The sequence below is a fragment of the Macadamia integrifolia genome, unplaced genomic scaffold (genome assembly GCF_013358625.1).
Source record: "Macadamia integrifolia cultivar HAES 741 unplaced genomic scaffold, SCU_Mint_v3 scaffold2667, whole genome shotgun sequence".
Classification (NCBI taxonomy): Eukaryota; Viridiplantae; Streptophyta; class Magnoliopsida; order Proteales; family Proteaceae; genus Macadamia; species Macadamia integrifolia.
This window is the reverse complement of record NW_024868871.1, coordinates 5,439-22,197: the sequence shown is the minus strand read 5'-3', so window position 1 is coordinate 22,197 and position 16,759 is coordinate 5,439. Positions and strand designations below refer to the sequence as shown.

At 37.2% G+C, this 16,759-nt stretch overlaps 1 protein-coding gene across 10 annotated transcripts; it reads right to left on the bottom strand.

Moving 5' to 3' along the window:
• Positions 1-2,850: 2,850 nt before the first annotated feature.
• On the bottom strand, positions 2,851-13,530 carry LOC122067013 (probable non-intrinsic ABC protein 5). 10 transcript variants are annotated; one of them, XM_042630859.1, is made up of 9 exons: positions 12,858-13,530; positions 9,319-9,434; positions 9,058-9,197; positions 8,655-8,741; positions 7,921-8,571; positions 7,663-7,826; positions 3,738-4,032; positions 3,422-3,630; positions 2,851-3,272 (listed from the first exon to the last, which is right to left on the bottom strand). In XM_042630859.1, the coding sequence occupies exons 5-9, from the start codon at positions 7,982-7,984 to the stop codon at positions 2,934-2,936; spliced, it is 1,071 nt and encodes a 356-aa protein (XP_042486793.1). In that variant the 5' UTR covers positions 7,985-8,571; positions 8,655-8,741; positions 9,058-9,197; positions 9,319-9,434; positions 12,858-13,530; the 3' UTR covers positions 2,851-2,933. The 10 variants fall into 10 exon arrangements, 9 of the variants coding, with proteins under 9 accessions (XP_042486793.1, XP_042486795.1, XP_042486796.1 ...); XM_042630861.1 differs by lacking the exon at positions 12,858-13,530 and having other exon boundaries at positions 7,921-8,389; positions 8,494-8,571; positions 9,058-11,953; XM_042630862.1 differs by lacking the exons at positions 9,058-9,197; positions 9,319-9,434 and having other exon boundaries at positions 13,394-13,505.
• Positions 13,531-16,759: the final 3,229 nt, after the last annotated feature.

Sequence of the window (16,759 nt, the reverse complement as noted above, 5' to 3'; positions counted from 1 at the left end):
AAAGCATATGATACTCTTTTGTGGTCCTTTATGTTTCAGGTGCTGCGTCGCTTTGGATTCACAGAGAAGTGGATAACATGGCTGAACCAAATTTTGATATCCTCTAAGATATCGATTTTGATTAATGGAGGTCCACAGGGATATTTTGGTGTGGAGAGAGGGCTGAGGCAAGGGGACCCAATATCTCCCATGCTTTTTATTATTGCGGAGGAAGTGCTATCGCGAGGTTTAAAGCATCTGATCGAGATTAATCAATTGAAGCCAATTCATGGGCCTCGCGGTGTCAAAACTCCTGCCCATATTCTATTTGCAGATGATATATTCATCTTCTCCAATGCTTCTATGAGGTATGTGAGGACTCTTAAAGAATTTCTTCTAAAGTACCAAGAGTTTTCTGGGCAAGGCATCAGCTTAGAAAAAAGCAAACTCTTTTTGGGAAAAATATCACCTTCCAGGAAGCATCGAATATCTGAAACTTTAGGCATTCCCATGTGTACCTTCCCTACAAGGTATCTAGGTGTGGAAATCTTCAAGGGAAGGATTAAAAAGATACTTTGTTGCCGATTATGGACAAGGTTAAGGGGAGACTGGCGGGTTGGAAAGGGAAATTGTTGTCAATGGCAGGTAGGGTGGAATTGGTTAAATCGGTGCTTTCGGGGATGCCGACTCATAGTTTCTCTATTTATTGGTGGCCTGCATCTCTTGTGGCGATGATGGAGAAATGGATGCGAAACTTTATTTGGACAGGTGATGTAGATACGGTTAAGGCTGTCACAGTGAAGTGGGACTCTATGTGTAAGTCCAAGGATGAGGGAGGGCTGGGTCTTAGGAGACTGCGAGATTCCAATAAAGCAATGCTGTGCAAATTGATTTGGAGGATCAAAACGGAGAAGACAGCGGCGTTAACCTTCCTCAGAGCTCGATTCCTAAAGAAGGATGGAAGATCCTTCAAAAATTGCAACACCTCCACTATTTTTGCAGGTCTCAGGAAAATGTGGTCCTTTGTGGATGACAAGGAGCGCTGGATCATAGGGAACGGTCAGCTTGCAAATTTCTGGAAGGATAAATGGTGGGGTTCAAAATCCATTATGGAACTTCTTTCGCTGGATAGTGACCATACTCTCTCTACGTCAGCAAAGGTGGGGGAGTTTATCATAAATGGAGAATGGCGGCTACCTGAGGTAGTATCTCCTATGCTTAATGAAATTTTTGGACAGATTAAAAAGATTGACATTACGAGTTTGTAGATGGAGGATTTCAGGGTGTGGTCGCTAGTTCCTTCAGGGTATTTCTCCTCAAGGTCGGCTTGGGAGGCTGTTAGAGTGAAATCCTTGAAGGTGAACTGGTCTTCTTTGATTTGGCAGAAGAATCTTCCTCCAAGACACTCCATTTTTGGATGGAGAGTGGTGCATGGTAGAATCCCAACGGACGACCTGGTTTGCCAAAAAGGTGTTTATCTCCCATCCAGATGCAACCTGTGTGGAAAGGCTGAAGAAAGTATGGTTCATATTTTTTTACATTGTTCATTCTCCATATCAATATGGAAGAGTTTTTTAGATTTTTTTGGAGTGGCGTGGGTAAATCATCCAAGCATTCAATCATTGTTCCAGTGGTGGAAGAGGAAATCTCAAGTGATTCAGCTAAAGAAGCCATGGAAGTTGGGTTTGCTCATTACTATCAACCATATTTGGTGGGAAAGAAATAAAAGAAGGCAGGAAAATAAAGAAAGGGCAGGGCGCTATGTCTTTCAAAGTATAAGGCAAGAGGTTCAGCTTTGCTGTGACGGATCAAGTGAAGAAGTTCGTTCGATTTCAGACTTGATGACCTGCAGGAAGATAGGTTTATGTATTAGAAATCCAACTTCCCCTTCACCTCTTGAGGTTCACTGGTGTAAGCCTTCCAGGGCGTGGATGAAGATCAATGTGGATGGAAGTTCGCTTGGTAACCCAGGTAATGCAGGTGCTGGTGGTGTCTTACGGGATGATAAAGGCAAGGTAATCGACTCTTTTAGCATTTTTTTGGGAGTCAAACAAATATATGAAGCTGAATTTGAGGCAGTCTTGGAGGGTATTCAGCTAGCTAGACACTATCATGCTAGGGGTGTTTGGATTGAGTCAGACTCAGCGTCCGTGGTCTCAGCAGTTCAGAGAAGGGAGATTCCATGGTTTGCCCAGCAGAAATGGAGATCTGTTATTTCCTTTTTGGAGTTGGTGCAATGGAAGATCACTCACTGTTTTCGTGAAGCTAATGTTGTCGCTGATTTTCTGGCTAGGAAAGCATCTAAATCTTGTACTTCAGAATTCTCAGTGGAGTTCCCGAGACATGTAGTTGATGAGTTAGCGTCTGATGCGTTGGACAGGCACCGCTTTCGATTTGGCTAAGCCCTTTGCTTGTTCCCTTTGCTGATGGCCATGCCGAAGGTGGAGGTTGCAAGTGGGTTTTGTGGGATCGGCCTGCCCTTTTGTATTTCTCTTTGTTTTGCTTTGTTCTCTTTTAATAAAATGACCTTTTAACAAAAAAAAATAAACACTAAAACAACATAGAGTCCATGTTAGATCACCACCTTACTTGATTATTCAAGAGGACATAAAAGAGGTTGTTAAAGATGAGCGAAAGCTGAAATGAACATGAAAGGGTGCTAAGAGGAATTGAAAAGTCACACAATAAATACAATGCCCTTCTCAGTTCATAACTAAGAGAAGCGATTAGGGAAAACGTGGCCCAAAGAGGCTACATTGCATCTGATGAAATGATTTCAATATCTCAATAGAATGGATTTAAAATTTTTAAACCAAAAAAAAAGAAGGAAAACCATGAGAAAGGAGTTGAGATACATCTCCCAATCAGCCAGTTGCAATACATTTGCTTTGTAATAAAATCATCAATAAGGTAAAAGATATATCCATCCAATCTTTGGCGATGATTAGAGATTATCAAATGAGAAAAAAAAAAAAAAAAAAACTCACCTCCCAAATCTCTTCATCAGTATATTCTTCAAGCGGGTCAAGATTACTTCTTAGAGTCCCGCCAAACATTGTGGGATCTTGCGGGATGATGCTCAATCTTGACTGTAAGTCATGAAGGCCAATGTTAAAGATGTTGATACCATCTATCCAAATCTGACCGGCTGTAGGTTCAAGCATACGAAAGAGAGTCTGTACGAGTGTTGATTTACCACTTCCCATTCGCCCAACGATGCCAATCTTCATCCCTCCAGGGAAAGTACATGTGACACCTCGCAAGACAAGAGGAAGGTGTGGGCCATATTGGACCTACATACATATTAAATAATCAAACCACAAAACTTCACATAATTCATAAGAGCAGGAAGAACTAGTAACATTTGGCTTCACAGGGTGTATTCCATTAAATGAGGAAATGAATAGATATAAATACTTGAGGAATCTATATTACGCATTACTTGCAAATCAACAATCTCAACTTTTCCTTGTGATGGCCATTCATGACCTGGCCTATTTTCTTCTACCAACAGAGGAGCTTCGCTAGGGATGTAGGAATATTGTAGTATTCTCTCAACAGATATGATATTATTCTCAAGAACTGTAAGATCCCATATGACCCCATGCATACTGAAACCAAGCCCATATGTGACTGCTAAACCGGCAACACCTTCAAGAGATAAGAAAAGGAAAAATGTCAAAGTCATGCTTTCATTTCAGGAATCAAACATGGTTGCCCAAAATGATGATTTCATAACATATGGAGTTCAACTTTACCAGGACTAAGCATTCCCGTTGGCATTGAGATCAAGAAAACCAAAAAGGTGGCATATGTGATGGTTGCTAGCATATCCATGCGAAAGCATAACCACTCCATTGCACTAGAAAAATGAAATTTGGGCCTAGAATATGCATCCACCAGCTTGAAGTTTGTATCCATAAACCTTTCTTCTTGATTGAAGCATCTAATTGTGGTTGAACCTAATATGGATTCAGCAAAATGTTGTACAATTGGAGCCTGGCATACTCCACATAGCCGTGCTAGTTCTCTTGATGCACATATGTAGTATTTCTACAAGATAAGGTTATAAAAAAAATTAGGTATAATATAAAATGTGTAATGACTATATTCAGTGAGAAAATGATACAGGCTTTTGTATGAGGGACTTCTTAACGTGAGTTGCTTACATTAGATCTTGATAATTACACAATCTTTTTTTGCTAGAAAATCCTTTGTATTAAATAGAGGAAAAAAGAGAACAAGAAATGTACAAAAAGGAAGGCACTTAGTCCATTACAAAAGACAACTGGTCTAAGAACGGAGAAGGCACTAATCCACCTTTGGCATTACCATCAGTAGAATAGGCCATCAACGAGATCTCAACACCCAACCAAAAAAATGCAATCTCCGAGGAAACTTATGTAAAGCGGAAGCTTGGTTGGCCTAATGCATCCATATCCAAGTCCATTTTAACAAAAATTGGCCAAAATTTAACAGGGGAAGAAGTCTCAAATCTCGCTGCCAACTTTGCCAGAAAATCAGCAACAACATTGGCTTCTCGAAAACAATGTGTTATTTTCCATTCCACTGACTCGAGATATGAAGTCAGATTCATCCATCTCCATCGAAATTTGCATGCAAAATTCCATTTTAAAGTGATAGTTACACCATCATCATGGAAGAAACAATTGGAAAATATTTGCTTTTATTTTATTTACTTCAACTATTTCTTTTGAATGGTTACTATTTTCTATTTTTATTAGATGATGATTTAATTATATATATAGGGAGGGGGATTACTACCAGGTTGCGTGGTCCATGCACCAGCATGGGGACCAATGATAGGGTGTATGGGGACATCCAACAAAGGTGGGATTTTTCATTTAACCAGGGTGGGGGAGGCAGTCATTTTTCCTTTCTTGTGTTTGGCATAGGCACACACAACCTTCTTTTCCCGTATGTATGTGGGAGAAAGAACGCTACCCTGTTGGTGTAGGAAACACCTAGACACAATATGCGTAGAAAACACCAAGACATAGTAGGCGCTCAAAGGCCATGCTGTACCCGCCTTCCATGGTATGGAAGATGCTTCCACATGCCCTCCCATTGGCCCATGCGCTTGCATGTGCCTACGCCAATAGGGTAGCATGCTTATGGAGAGGTTCCCAAAAAGGCATTGTGGCCCCTAAACTAGCGTAGCGGGGCCAATAAGAGCATTGGTAGAAGCATCAACAGGGTTTGGTATTTTGTCTTCCATGAAGAGTTGGGCAGTTTTTTTTGTCTCCCCCATTGTGTTTGGGCGCAAGGGCCACATTGTCTTATATAGTTTTTTTCCCCATATTTAGTTGCATGCTGACCATATCCCAACTTTCTAACCCAAAATCTTCAAAGTTTAGGTTTAATGAACATGAATGTAACTATATTCAAAATTTTGTGATTTCTATTTCAAATTTTTACCAATTTTTTTAATAATTTTATTCAAATTCAATTGCTAACCGCCTCTCCTAACTTTTATTAAATTCTTTTGTTGACTTTTAGCGCATGTCTCCACTCCCAATTTTTTGCCAAATCTAAATTTTCTGATGCACCAACCAACAATTTTTTTTTTTTGGTAGAAGATGCACCAACCAACATGACATCGTTCAATGTTGCCAAAAACATATGAATGTTCAATTTAGTTACATAATGCAGTGTGCTGCAACCTAGACGCTTAGACTAAGTGCAATGCTTTTACATGGTTGCAAGCGTAGCCCACACTTTTTTCAAGAAAGAAATAGAATGTAAAAGAAAGATGGAAAAAAAAGGAAGCGGGGAAAAAACCATAAGATGGAAAAGAAGAAAGAAGAGAAGAAGATTTCGCCACAGAAAATTATCAGCTAAATAATTACAAAGAGGTCCACCTAGAGGTTTCTCTTGACTACCATATCAATTTCATTGAGGCTCAAATTTTTTCAATGTGGGTTGTTCAATAACGACCTATTCATCCATCAATTTAGCCCAAATTTGGTGAAAATTCAACTTTCATAACTTTAGGAAACATCAGTCATTGAAAATACAAGGGTAAAAAGTCCAAAGATCAGGTCGGAAAACTTGATTCATCTAATCTAACTAGGAATAACTATCCAATCGCCAGTTTCAATAATGCAGCCCTCCAGCCCCCCTCCTGTCCACATGTTGAGGGAACTTAAATGGGAGAACTCTTGAAGCTTTCACCATAGCACTTGTTGCTACTCACATCCAACTCCACTACATTTGTAGAAGGGATGGGGCAAAAACTGGAACTTCAGGAAAAAATGTATCTCTTCTCAACCGCAAATGGGATGAGGTTGCTCATGATGCGGCATCTAGGCTTAGATTCCGGTTCTGATTTTTCTGATTTTTTCCCCTGCTGATGGCAATGCCGAAGGTGGTGGCTTAAAATCAGTTTCGTATCTTGTTCTTTTTTTTTTTTTTTTTTGCTTGATGAAGTATCTCACATGGAACACTTCCAAGTGAGGGTCTGAAAAAGAAGCACCCAAGCAAGCTGCAAAAGCAAGCATGAACAAAAGAATGAAGTATAGGGATGAAGGGAAAGACTTTCAGTACGACATTCTAGATTTAGAGACACAAGATTAGAGAAACTTTAAAGCTTCTTGGCCACATAGAGGGAGGTTGCAGGAGCACCCAATCTCTATTTGAACTGGTTGGAGAGTACCCCAAATAATCATCTATGACGGCGGCCTCTTTGCAGCAAACTATCTTCCTCAAACAGACAGAGAGTATCATGGTGGTTTGAGCTAATATGGGCTAATATCCTGTCCACACCCTTCAGAAAACTCTTCGGAAATGAGTCTAAAGGCACTTATACTTTTGAAGCTAGATAGGAATCCAAAATTCTGTGATGCGGATAGAGAAGAATTTGGGTAAAGAGATGGCAGCTTATAGTTTCCCCAATGAAGAGAAAAACATGGAAGAGGATGAATGCAGTGACTGAACCTCAAGTTGTATCCTAGAGGAATTGATGGAGAAGGTGATGCATAGGGCAGAGTGGGTGCTGCTGGAGGGGACCATTATGAGGGGGTAATTTAAGAACTTTAAAATGTCAAGAAAAGGGAGAGATAAAAGTTTATTTTTTTTAGAAGAATCAGAAAATATGTGAGATTGAGTAAATATAGGCCAAGTATAAGGGGAGTGATTTCATTAGCAAGTGCAAAATTGAGAGATTGTTATTTGTTAACTTTCTTAATATTATCTTATTTTTAGGATGGACTCCAACAGGTGGAGCTACCAACAAAGCCAGTAATCATTTATATTTTTATCCAAACATTTTAATGTATATAAAAAATTCAGCTTGCTAAAATCAAGTGCACTTTGCATTTTTATAACAATTTTTTTTTTGGCCCTTTCTTCTCAAACAATTTTGATACAAGACTAAAAATTTATATTAGATATTCATGAAAATATAGGATCGAAAAAATGGATTTCTTAAATATATCATTTAAAAATTCAGGAATAATATTAAGATGTAAATCACAACTTTCACATTCAAGCATATATGCATCAACTACTAAATCAATTTTGGTGTGAATAAAGAAAATTCAGAATTTAATGAATTAAACAAAGCATGAACCAACCTGTATTATAGCCCATAAATCATATGAAAAATATGGTAGAGCTTGATTTGAAATATTAATCATGAGAAATGTAAGGCTATAAGATTACCTGATACCATATGCATGTCACAGTCATCGGAATAAAAACTATTAATATTTTCCACTCAACTTGTGACATTACTGCCATAGTTCCTAAGAATCGTATGAGTGACATAAGAAGTTCTTCAATTTGAATTGGAATAGTGGTATCAAGTGCATTTTGATCTGTGGATGCTTGCAAACAAAAATAAAATTTATTTAAAATTTAAGTTATAGTAATCAAACAAGACAATTTGGATCTTATGAGTTGCTGATCATATTTACTAACCTGATTTAGAATCCTTCCACGTGGAGTAGAATAAAAAAATGACATTGGAGCACAGAATATGCATTTATGCATTTTGTTGAAAAATAAAGTTGATGTCTTATATCCAGCAGTTGCAATGAGTATGGACCTTATAAGTACACAAAGAGAGCTTCCAAGAGTCAAAGCAACATAAACAAATATGAGGGTGGATCCTTCAACATGAGATCTTACATCCTCTGAAATGGGAGTAGACAGTACCATCCAATAACTACTGATTATTAGGAGAAGTTGAAAAAGAATTTGTGCCAACAATATCAATGGTACAAAAGCCCCTTTCTATGCAGCAGTAACGTACTTCCAATAGATTGAAAGACTAACTCTACCCTTTTCTCTTTTTTCTTCTTGGACAAGCTGCCCTTCTGACATAGTTGGCTTTTCAGTTTTGCAGTTTTTGGGTTCTCTTTCCTCATCATCTTCAATAGGTTTATCACTACACAAAATATTATCATTTTCTTCACCAATAATTAAATTATCCAAAGTAGTTTTACGTTCGACAAAATTAAGTACTGTCAAAGCTTTCTTGTGTGAACCTACTAATTCTATAAAGTCAGATCCTGATTTATAAATTTCTTCATACTTTCCTGTTTGAGTAATCCTTCCATCTTTCATAACCTGCCAGATAAGAGAATGTAAATAATCATTCTCAAACCAAGTTGAGCGACTTGAAACAAGGAATAAATATGGCATATTCTCACCAGAATAAGATCAGCAGAAGATAAAAACTCTAGTTGATGGGTAACATAAATTACTGTTTTTGAACCCAAAATTCCTAGTAAACACTCCTGTCACAAAAATGGGGATGTTCGCATTTAGACATTCAAAAAGAATTTCTAAGTACTAAAAGAGCCAAATAATTATACATATAGTTTTATTTTCATAATAAACACCAAACCATATGTATTCTGTAAGAACAAGCATCGTCATTATTATCTATATGGCTTGTTCAAACAACCATGCATGATTTAGTTCTTCATGAATCAACATTTAGATCAAATTTAACTAGAATCATATGAAATTATGATGTTAGCAATGAGAAGAATAGCTGCAAGCTAATTGCATCAAGGAAAGTTTTGGAAGTATAGGTTAAAGAGAAATTACCTTAAATAGATGAGTTCCTGTGTGAGCGACCACAACACTAAAAGGATCATCAAGAAGATAAATATCGGCATCATGGTATAAAGCACGTGCAATCTGGAATCTTTGCTTCTGCCCACCACTTAAGTTGAGTCCCCTCTCCCCTATGATAGTTTGGTCACCGAAGGCAAACAATTCTAAGTCCTTTTTCAATGAACATGCTTCAAGGATAATATTATACTTTTCATTGTCCATCTTCTTGCCAAATAATATATTGTCTACTACCTTGCCACTCTGTATCCAAGGTGATTGTGCAACGTAAGCCTTTGTTCCATTCTACTTAATGTCTTCAGATACCTTTGGCACTTCTCCCAATATGCATGAAAGTAGGCTTGATTTTCCTGATCCGACAAAACCACAAACAGCCACTTTCATACCATGGTACACTCGAAAATCAATATCTTTTAATGTGAGATTAGGGGAATGAAGGTCCCAAGAGAAATCCCCCTTGACTATCTCAATTGCAACCTCAACACTATCTCTTGGAAGTTTCTGTACTATATTTGGATGAAGACCATCGAGATGGAGGAATGATGCTATTCGATCGAGGGAAACTTTAGTCTGGACTACCATAGAGATTAGATCTGGGAGAATGTAAATCGACTCTTGCAATATCTCAAATATAGAAAGTGTAGATAGAATCACCCCCGACTCTAGTGGAATTCCAATAAGCACACAGAACCCAAAAGAAACCATGGACATAAACATGGGAGCAGACAAATAGAAAAAGGAAATCATAGCTGTTGATTACAGTAATTTTTTTAACTTTCTTGTTTCAAAGTTTATGAGCTTAATAATCTGAGCCAAAAACTTCATATCCCAGCCCTGGAGCTTGAGAATCCTTATATTTTTTAGGGCTTCAGATGTCACCTTCATTCATCGATCCTTTTCATCCATCAATTCCCCTTGAAATTTCTCCTGTAGTTTTCCTAATGGTACATTCGCTAGCAACAAAATCATTATGCAAACAAAAGCTACGAGTGAGCCAATCCCAATACTCTTGTACAAGATCAATAATGCTAAAACAACCTAAACCGGCACCCTCCATATAGTGTGCAAGTACCAACTGAAAAGGCTAGTTCTCTCAACATCAACACTCATTAAATTAATGTTCTCCCCGCTAGTGTGACCTTGCTTTGATTGGCTTGAAAGCCTGAGACCTTTCTTATAGATTATTGCAAACAAGGCACAATGGACCCTTATTGACATCTTTCGTAATTGAAAGAACAAATGTCTCTCTGAGATGCACTTTATGAGCTTTGAAAGAAAAAAAATAAGCACTAGCACATAGCCTTTATATTTTGTATGGTGATGGCTATCGAGATATTGAACGAAGGTCTTAATAAGGTATGGTCCGACATAAGAAGCCAATGTGCATATAATGATAACATAGCCGTCCCTAGAATATCTTTCCATGTTGAAAGAACTAGTGCTTTCCCTAACTTCAGTGTTCTTACTTGACTGTCATCACCATCTTCATTATCATCAGGTTCAAGTTTTTTTCTAAAAAGAGCAAAAACCACATTGGTCCTGTCACAATTTTCAAGTTGAGGAACATTTTCAAGGTCCAGTGTTTTATTATACCCGAGTGCAAGCAAAGGACCTATCCAAGAGAAAGTAAAAACACTAAGAAGATTGGCATTTGCATAAGGAGTTACATTGTCTCCACCAACTCTTGATTCTTGCCCATTGTCGTCATTGCTTTGATTTGAACTAATTTTCAAAAGAGGCTCCAAAAGATGAATATCTTTGTTTTCTCTCCCTTCTCCAAACAACCCAACATAACAAAAGAACAAACTAGCAATAACAGATATACCATCGGAGATCCATAGTAGGAAAAGTATTGATGAATGTTTCCAATACAAACCAAGATGTATACCAAGACATGAAAAAGACATTAGGAAGTAGAAGACCCACCAAATCCTTAGGAAAATGGGGAACCTATGCTCATTTGAATGAGAGAACTGGATGCTTAAGTAAGTAGAGATCACAAACCAAGTTACTGCTCTGAATGCAAAATCCAATTGGGTAAAAAGCTTTAGATCAGGCCAGCCATGTCTATACCCAGAGAAGTAGTTTAACATGCATAGTAAAAGATCACAGAATGATAGACCCATGCAAGATTTAAGAATTAGCCAGTAGTAAAAATTTGTATTCTTCAACAGTGTTTTCGAATTTTCAATGGTAGGCATCATGCATTTCTTGTAAGCCCAAGAAATGGATAAAGCTGACAACACAAATATGTGTGAAGAAGCAGAAAACCAATGCAAGAAAATGATTGTAGAAGACTGGGAATGAAAGATCGAACTATTCATATCATTTTTTGATTCTTCATAAGCATCGATTTTTGCAACTTTTTCTTCTGTTCTGTTTTTAATTTGGTGACTTAGCTTAGGGAGGTCCAATACAAATCCTATAAACTTCGTCAATTTTTTAATTGATGTAGGCCCATTTGTAAAAATGTTGTAGAAACTCTAAGATCTAAATACCAAACAATGTCCATCTTACATGTTACAGAAAGACTTAACTCAGAATTGGAGTGTCAATAGATGTTTTTGAACCTGTTAATGAACAAACAACAAAGAAAATGTTTGAAAATTTATAGAGTAACAGGATTGGAAAATTCTTTTATAGAAAATTAGCAATTGTAAGAAGCAAAAATTACATATGATTTAGTCAATGATCAATTAAGAACATCAATCAATAGAACGGAAACTTACTAATAAACCAATCCATATTTTAGATTTTACATGTTGGAGCAAAATACAAGGCAAAGAACTTCCTAAGAACACCAAGTGATGCATTGTAGTAGCTTTCTATAGTAAAACAAAAGAAAGAGAAATGTCTCTATAAGCATGCATCGTAGTTTGTGCCTGCTCATTTTTTTTTTAAAATTAATTCTTTTGAGGGAGAAAAAATTATAATTTTTTTTTTGTATGATGGTGAGTAGGCTATCTCTCTTGCTTAGAGAATCCTTTCCCAAAAAGAAAATAAAAAGTTGATGGTGAAAGCAAAAAGATATAAAACTAACTGAACATTGTTGGAGTATTATATGGTCAAGCCTCTAGCTAACCATTAGTTTCATACAGTAAGAAAATAAATGAACCTTGTTGCAAGTACTTTCATGGTCAAGCCTATTGTTAACTATGAGTTTCATACTTAAAGACATATATCTTTCTCTCTCTCACACACACTTTTACTTTCACACACACACTTTTACGTTTCCATAAATTGAAAGGGAAAATAGTTGTCCATTAATGATTCAAAGTTACTCTCACTTTATCCCTTAGGCTGCGTTCGGTTGCAAGGGAAATGGGAAAGGGAAGGGAAGTGAAGTGAAGGAAATTTTTTTTCCCTTTTGAGTCGTTTGGTTGCAATAGAAATGAAGTGAAATTCATTTCCCAGAGTTGTTTGGTTGAATGTAAAATAGATGTAAAAATTTTAAAAATTGAAGATGCTATATATATATATATATATATATTTACTAGCAGAGGCAAAAGGATTTTGTCAATCTCTGTTTCAAATTGTTGGAAAAATATTAAAAAAAGGTACGTTGGATGTATAAGCATGATCTTAACAGGGAGAAGAAGCACAAAAGAACTCCTACAACTATCATGGCAGCAAGACATTGGGCAAAATTATATCACATTCCAGTTTTTTCAGTATATGATTTGGTTGACATTTTATATTTCATCAATAGCAAACAATCCATGCTAACCATATGAATTCTTTAATTCGTATCATAAATTAGCTTCAAAACTCACCTCTACTGAACTGAAATTAGATTGCTTCCTCTACAGGCCACACTGATTTTGGATTCAAGAAGAAGAAGGAAAACAAAGGTTGAAAGTTCTCTGAGGTCTGAAATATGCACGAGAGACAGATTGAAAACTGAACAAAACACACACACATAAACTGAAACCCAGAGGGAGAAGAAATTAAAACCTAACAATTTTGTTAATCGTCAAGCAATCGATTAACAGTAGAAAATGGATTAGAATGAAAATCGATCAGTGATTGATTAAGGAGAGGGTGAGACAGATTAGAGAGAGAGGAGAAATAGAAGCCAACTGCAATATCTGGGTCGTTCAGGTTCACGATAGTTCTGAGAATGGTGTTACAGATGAAGGCATCGAGTTCGTCAAGGTGAGAGAAGATAGAGGCCACATTAGGGACTGGGAGAGAGATGTTACAGACTCTACAGTGAAAGGGAAAGGGAGAAAGAAAGAGAGAGGGACGTGACGCCGGAACCGGCGAAGGTGATGAAGAAGAGGCAGAGAGGTGGGAGAGGGTATCTTACCTGTGTTTCTCCGTCGCATGTGTTCTGGTCCTTCCAGAGATCACCTCAACCTGCTCGCAGGGTGAGAGTCATGAGTGGGGTGAGAGTCGCGAGAGTGAGAGAGAGATCGTGAGAATAGGGTTTTCTCTTTTCTTCCTATTTTGGTGGGGAAATAAAAAGGGAAGTTTTAGTGTATAAGTGAAATTTTTTTTACATGTAAAATATATTTCCTTTGCAATCAAACATCTAAATTTATTTTTCTTGGGAAAAAAATTCCATTTTACATAAAAAATTTGCATTCCCCTTGCAACCAAACAAAGCCTTAGGGACTTTATATATATATATATATATATATTTATTTATTTATTTATTTTACCCAAAAAAAAAAAAACTTTATATATTTTTCTAACTGCTACTCACATTTCAAATAAATATACTTGATATAATATCTTCTTCTTCTTCTTCTTCTTCTTCTTCTTCTTTTTCATAGGTGGAGAAGCGCCTCATCAAGCGATGTTATTGAGTTATAGTACCTTCTGAGAACCCATAAAATAAGGGATGCCGATGAGTAATTGGACAACTACTTCATTGTGTGACCAATATTTATTTGAGGTTAATCTTTTCATCTTAGTGTAGATAATACTGTAACATTTTTCCAAGAGGGGGGAATGGACTAATACACTCTATCAAAAAAAAAAAAAAAAGGGATGCTCCATGATAGTGATCATAGTCCCTAGGACAAACCTCCATACAGTAATTAGTGCTTTTGTAAGACCAATAGACGATAGTGGGCATGTCAAAACTTGAACCCACAATTAGCCGACTCGAAGAGTGAGGAGTTGAAGGCATTTTCACCACTAAGCTACCAAACCTATTGGTTAAGAAATTGTTTTCTCACAAGTCGAATTTTTCTCTTTGTTTGATTGGAAAGATTGGGTCTCTAATGATGAACCCAAACTTTACCTTTTGAGTTTGATTCGACATATTTTTTTTTGGTTAGGGTTTGATTGGACATCTTGTGTCGCCTTATTCTGTTTTCCGTGAACGGAATATGGAAGTAATGGAAATTAAATTACTTCCATTTTGAAATCCAGGATATTATTTTATTAAAAAAATTGTGGTGCATATCTCGAAAACATGCTTGGACCAAACAAAGTTATCAACCCCATCATATTTATTTATTTATTTTTAATTTTTAATTTTTAAAATTTTAATTTTAAATTTTAATTTTTAATTTTTAATTTATTATTATTATAATTTTTTTTGTAACTATATATGTGAGTTTTGGATCAGCTCCCTCAGGGGGACGTCCACTCGGGTCATCCACTATCCATGGGATACCTCCGACACAGTAGGGATGCATATTTGGCCCTGATGCCCGAATCTGTCTTGATTCACACTGAACCCCAACAGAGTATGGGTTAAAACTTCTAACCTTGAGGGTGTTGAAAAACACTAACCCATGGTCAGGGTTAGGCCGAGCTTAGCCTAATCCAACCCTAACTTTAACCTTGGTTATATAATATGATTTATAATATATACAATATATTTAATATATTACTTCTAATTTATGTTATAAATATTATTATAATATATGCAATATGCTGCCCACTATATTATATATTGGACTAAAGAAGGTTTTGTTGGTCACATACTCACATATGACATAGCTGTAAGAACCGGGCCCACCCTACAGGTGGATTAGGATTGATTTTTTTCAAGCTCTAATATTGTTGTGATGGGCCCAGGCCAAGGCCCAATTAAGGGGATACAGGGTTGGGTTAGGGTTTTCAAGCCCACCTCAAGGGGATGTCACTAGGGAGAGCATAGTGACTTCACGGTTGCCAAAGAAGCCCCTAGAAGAATCAAACATTTCCGATGAGATCCATGGAGCAATTATTAGATGGCAAGAACTAGCTACCGGTGTTCAAGGTAAGTCACCGCTGTTCAAGGTAAGTCTCTCCCTTGGCATGCCCTGCAAGAGTGGCTCTCTCTACAGCACTACCTCAGTTCAATCTCCTGGAAGATCACTCATTGCTTCAGGGAAGCCAATCCCATTGCGGATTACCTTGCCAAATCCGCTGCAAAAACAGGAGTATCTGGAACCATGGAGGAATTTCCTACTCATATTATTGAGGAGATTAGATGTGATTCTTTCTCCAAACCAAGATTTAGATTCTACAGATAGCTTTGGAGGATCCTGCTGATGGCAATGCCGAAGGTGGGGTCCTTTCTTTAGCTTTGGTTTCTTTGATGTACCTTTAAATCTTTTTCTCTTCTACATTTTAATACAATTCTGATTTCTAGCAAAAAAAAAAAAAAAACTAGCTAACGGTGCGACTTCATAAAAAGCAATCAAAGAGAATGAAACGCGTTCCTTCCAAACCCTACATGGCTACATATGCTTCCTATGTTCAATAATAAAAAAAATGAATTCTTGAAAAATATTAAATAAGTTTACAGGTAACCCCATGATGGGAAACAACAAGGAATAAAAAATAAATAAAATGTTGAAAACCAGCTGGAGGTAAATGTTCATGGTAGAACTTTTTTTCCTATAAGGATTTTAATTTTTCTATGTTTCATCAATGATTACCACCCTTGACTTAAACCTTAACACAATCTCATCCAGTTAACCTCAATCCTGCTTAACGGAAGAGAAGGAAAACATGAATCACACATTGATTCTCTAAGAGAGAGATAGAGAGATGTGCACCTTGACGAAGAAGCTTCAACTATCACCTGTTTATGGATTCAAGATGGAAAACGGCTTAACTTTTCGTGCATTTTTTCAAGGACATAAAAATTTTTCCCTGCACATCTTCAAAGGATTGGAGCTTGGCGGAAGCGCCTAGAGAGAGTATTTCTAAGTTACAAAGGAAATGGTCGTGTTCGACTTTGCCTCTTTTTAACTCCCGGCTTCCTCAGCAATAGGGAAACCTCGAAGGAATGCATGTGCTTCCTGAGAAATAGGAAACTTGGAGACCGTGTCCTCTGCAGCTTCCTGAGAAATAGGAGATTGGTGGGTCCATACATATCCTTTGGAACCCGTATTCGATGGGATTGTCCTGAATTATTGATGAATGGTATGATCATCTAGTTATATATTTAGGGATATAACATGTATCCTTTTTGTTTTCATTTATACCTTTCTTAATCCTTGTTATTGCACGAGATAGAACAAGTGTGATCTTCATATGTACAACCAGGTGATTCTATGTGCAGTGAATACAATTTGGAATGACTGAAAAGACTGACACAATGCCAGCATATGCTATGCTCTAGTCTCGGGTAACTAACATTGGGAGAGCTCTCTAAGGGGAGCACAACCTGCGCAACCTCTACTAATACCCCACAATCTCTCTCTCTCTCTCTCTCTCTCTCTCT